This window comes from Elephantulus edwardii, unplaced genomic scaffold, assembly GCF_000299155.1.
Source record: "Elephantulus edwardii isolate Elephantulus edwardi_28Jun2011 unplaced genomic scaffold, EleEdw1.0 scaffold00064, whole genome shotgun sequence".
Classification (NCBI taxonomy): Eukaryota; Metazoa; Chordata; class Mammalia; order Macroscelidea; family Macroscelididae; genus Elephantulus; species Elephantulus edwardii.
Window position 1 is genome coordinate 8,225,846 of NW_006399814.1, and position 3,786 is coordinate 8,229,631.

General features: G+C 49.2%; 1 protein-coding gene across 1 annotated transcript in view; it reads right to left on the minus strand.

Moving 5' to 3' along the window:
• LOC102859287 (pre-mRNA-processing factor 40 homolog A-like) overlaps nucleotides 1–3,575 on the minus strand; it is a gene marked incomplete at its 3' end in the record, with an annotated part of 142,782 nt that extends 139,207 nt beyond the window's left edge. The window contains exons 1-2 of the mRNA XM_006888129.1: nucleotides 3,489–3,575; nucleotides 1,521–1,578 (exon numbers count right to left, since the gene is read on the minus strand). Of these exons, the coding sequence (XP_006888191.1) occupies nucleotides 1,521–1,578; nucleotides 3,489–3,575 (145 nt within the window). The remainder of the gene's footprint in view (nucleotides 1–1,520; nucleotides 1,579–3,488) is intronic.
• Between the last annotated feature and the right edge of the window lie 211 nt (nucleotides 3,576–3,786).

Sequence of the window (3,786 nt, forward strand, 5' to 3'; positions counted from 1 at the left end):
TCTTGACTGCTATAAGCATAGTTGTTGATTTTGCATTTAAGCAAAATTAAATAATTGACAACTTCCTTCTTTTCTCCATCTATCCTGATGTTGTATATCAGTCCAGTTGTGAAGATATTTGCTTTCTTGATAGTAAGGTGTAATAATCCACATTGAGGGTTGTATTCTTTTATCTTTTGAAACTCATTCTTCAAATGCTCTCCATTTTTTTGTAAACAAGGTTGGATAATCTTCATAGCATAGGTCGTTGAGGAGTTTTCCTCCAATTCTGAGGCCACATTCTTCAGAGGAAGCAACATTAATTCTGGCGTTCTGAAAGATCAGTTGGTTGAGGTTCATCACAGAAATCTCCCCTAATAACTGGAGTCCACTAGGACCTCACTCTCATCTCAAGAGCTAATGACAGTAATCACCTGCTCCCTTCCCAGTTGGGAGAACCATGAACTTGTGGGCTGGAATCACCTAGAGGCAGCCTCCCAACCAGGCAGCTCTCCCTTCATGGGCCACGGAGGGCTTCATTGAAGTCTCCCCATCACCCTGGCAAGGGTTGCCCTCTGGGGCTTGTGGACCTGGAAAAGGATCGGTGCTCTGTTGTCGTAATTTTTAAATCTTCATCAATTTGTAACAAAGACCCGGCTGTTGTACTTTTGGATCAAATAAAAAAAAAATTAAACCCTTGTCCTCAAGTTAATTCAGACTCAGAACAATGTCATGAGCTGCAGAGAAGCACTGTGCTTGGCAGGGCTTTCAAAGCCCTGACCTTTCAGAAGCTGACCACCAGGCCTTCTTCTGAGGCAGGGAGGCAGCTCTGGATGGATTCAACTTTTCAGCTGGGAGGTACGTGAGCTGGACACGTCATTTACTACCTGTGGGTGTGCGCATGCACGCGCGCGCACACACTCCCCCCCCCCATCTTCTGGTTGATTTCAACTCCGACGACTCTGCGTTGGGTTTCTGAGGCTGTAAACACTTACAGAAGGAGCTTGCCTATCTTTCTCCCAAGGAGCAGCTGATGGATTCGAAACTAGGACCTTTCATTTAGCAACCAAACATATAATGTTCTCTGCCAGGGTAAAAAAAAAAATCACCTAACTGCTCCTGGCTCAGCCTTCACTCTTTACCTCCAGTGAACATGCCTATTATTGTTTCTTAGGCATTTGACATGATTTTTGTTATTATTACATTATGCTTTCTGGCCTATCCATTCCTTTGGCATTATTTCTGTCCCAGGAATGAAGTTTCTGGCAACAAAGAGTGTCCTTGTATGAGGTTCTCTTACTGAGAAAGGCAATATTGTCAATGGACCTTCAGACAGAGGCATCGTGTGTCTGAGGGAGCTATTATTCCCATTAAAAAGAGGTTCTCATTCTTAGAAAACGATTCCCCACAGAATTCCTCTAAATAGCCAGCTTTCCTAATGCATTTTTAATGTGCTTCAACATATTAAAAATTATTTACATGCCATTTTCTCAGGTCTGTTCATTGAACCAGCGTTTGCTGGGCTGCTGTGCAGTGCCAACCTTGTGAGGGCCTGGAATGTTTCACAGCTGGCAGGCACGTGGCCCCTTCTGGGAGGATCTGGGGAGGTGAGCAGACAGTGGGGTGAGTGGGACAGCAGAAATAGGAGCCCCAGAAGAGCTTCCACTTCCATGGGGAGCCAGGGCCTGCCTGCAAGGCAGGAAAACCCAGGCTGGATCTGAAAGGTAAAGAGAGAGTTACCAGGCAGGATAGGAGTGGGAATTCCAGGGAGAGAGCGCTTGCTATTAAAGGCACTGAGATGTGAGAGTGGAAGGGACTTTAGGATAAGACACATTCGTTTTGGGAAAAGGGGTATTGGGAAGAGGAAAAGGGTTTGGCTGGCAGTAGAGGCAGGGGCCTCATGCCTGAGGGAGGGGCCATCCCAGGGCTACAAGGTACAGACACTCTCACCCTCAGAGCTGTGCTCTCACATGGGGACCTTGGTTGCAGGAAGAAGACCAATCACAGCTTACTCCATTGCTGTAAAGTCGATTCTAACTCACACTGACCCTCGAAGGCAGAGCAGAACAGCCCACGGGTTTCCAAGGCTGGACTCTGTGCTGGTCAAGAGTGCTGGTCATCCTGGGATGGCCGAGGGAGTGAGCACATCTGTCCTGGAGGAAGTGTGGCCAGCGTGTTCCTTGGAGGCAGGGAGGGTGAGACCCCATCTCACACACTTGGGGCAGATTTTCAGGGGGGGTCAGTCCTTGGGAAAAGACGTCATGCTGAGAAAGGTGGAGGGTCAGAGAAAGAGGAGACCCTCCACGAGACGGACTGACGCCGTGACTGCAGCAATAGACTCAAGTGTGTGAGAGATTGCGAAGATGGCAAGATTCAGATCTTTGTTCATAGGGTCACTGTGAGCTGTAATCAGCTCGATGGCACATGACAAGAGAAATGTACTAAATCGGACTGCCAAGTCTTTTTCCTGCAGAGTGGCAGGTGGGGATGTACCAGTGATCTCGTGGTCAGCAGCTGAGTGTTTAACCGCTGGGCCACCAGAGCTGCAATTGTACCACCCAAACCCTGGAGTTTCACCCACCTGTCTCCCTGTCCTGGAGTCAATTCTGACTTACAGCGACCCTGCAAGACAGAGCAGAGTGGCTCCAGAGAGCTTCCAAAGCTGAAACCTTTACGTACCTGATTATCACATATTTCTCCTGAGAACCAGTTGGTGGAGTCAAACCACCAACCTTTCAGTTAGCAGAGGAGAGCTTAGCCATTGCACCACCAGGGCTCCTGTCAGAGACTGACAGGCCTGGAATTGGTGGCTGGTTGCAAAGTGGGGGTGATAATCCTGGACCAGTGTCTGGGAGCTTTGGACTGAAGGGAGGAGAACCATCCTTAGGATATCAAAGGTTCCAACCAGGTACCCGATCAGCTCAGGGTCTTTCTGAACAGGCACTGGACAGGTCACCGGGGGCATGGTATTGATGGAGGGAGTTGAAAAGAACTGGTCTGTTTCTAACTTGGCAGTGGGGGGAAGGAGGGAGCTTGGTAGAGCACTGAGGCTGGGGCATGACCCCAGAGGGAAGGTGCGGGCTCCTGTAGGTTGGCTTCTCAGTGTCTTACAAGTTTCTAGTGGGCACAGGATATGAACAGACACTTCACCATAGAAGTTGCAATGGTGAGAGAAGCTGCTCAGAGGAAAACAGTGAGGAAAGAGTTAAAGGTAGCCCACGGAAGACTGGCCAGGAGGAGAGAGCATCTGGTGAGCTGGACATTGGGGCAGCACCAGGGGTGAGAAGACACCTCAGTGATGGTCAAGAGTTGATATGGGTAGGGCACAAGGCAAGGGGGAAGACCGTGAGCAGAAACCATGATGGAGGAACGGCTGTGGCCTTGGAGGGATGCCCATGTAAGCACAGAGAGGCGGCAGACAAGAGAGCAGTGGGCCGTGGAGACCAAGGACAAGGTTAAGGCTTGAGCAAAACAGGTGTGGAGTGCCAGGCAGTAAGAAGGACGAATACAGTGAAGACGGCGATGGTGATGGCTGTACCAAGGATGCCGATGAAGACAGTGAGAGTGAGGGCGGCAATGACGGTGCTGATGACCATGATAATGACAATGACCTGTGATGATGACAGTGAAGGTGACAAGAGGTGACAACAAGGATGCTGATGACAATAAGAGCAATAAGAGAGATGCAGATCAAAACCACAACGAGGCACCACCTCACTCCAGTAGCAGGGGCAAAGTTTAACAGGGCAGCAAGTAATAGATGTTGGAGAGGATGTGGAGAGATAGGAACTCTTTGTTGGTGGGATT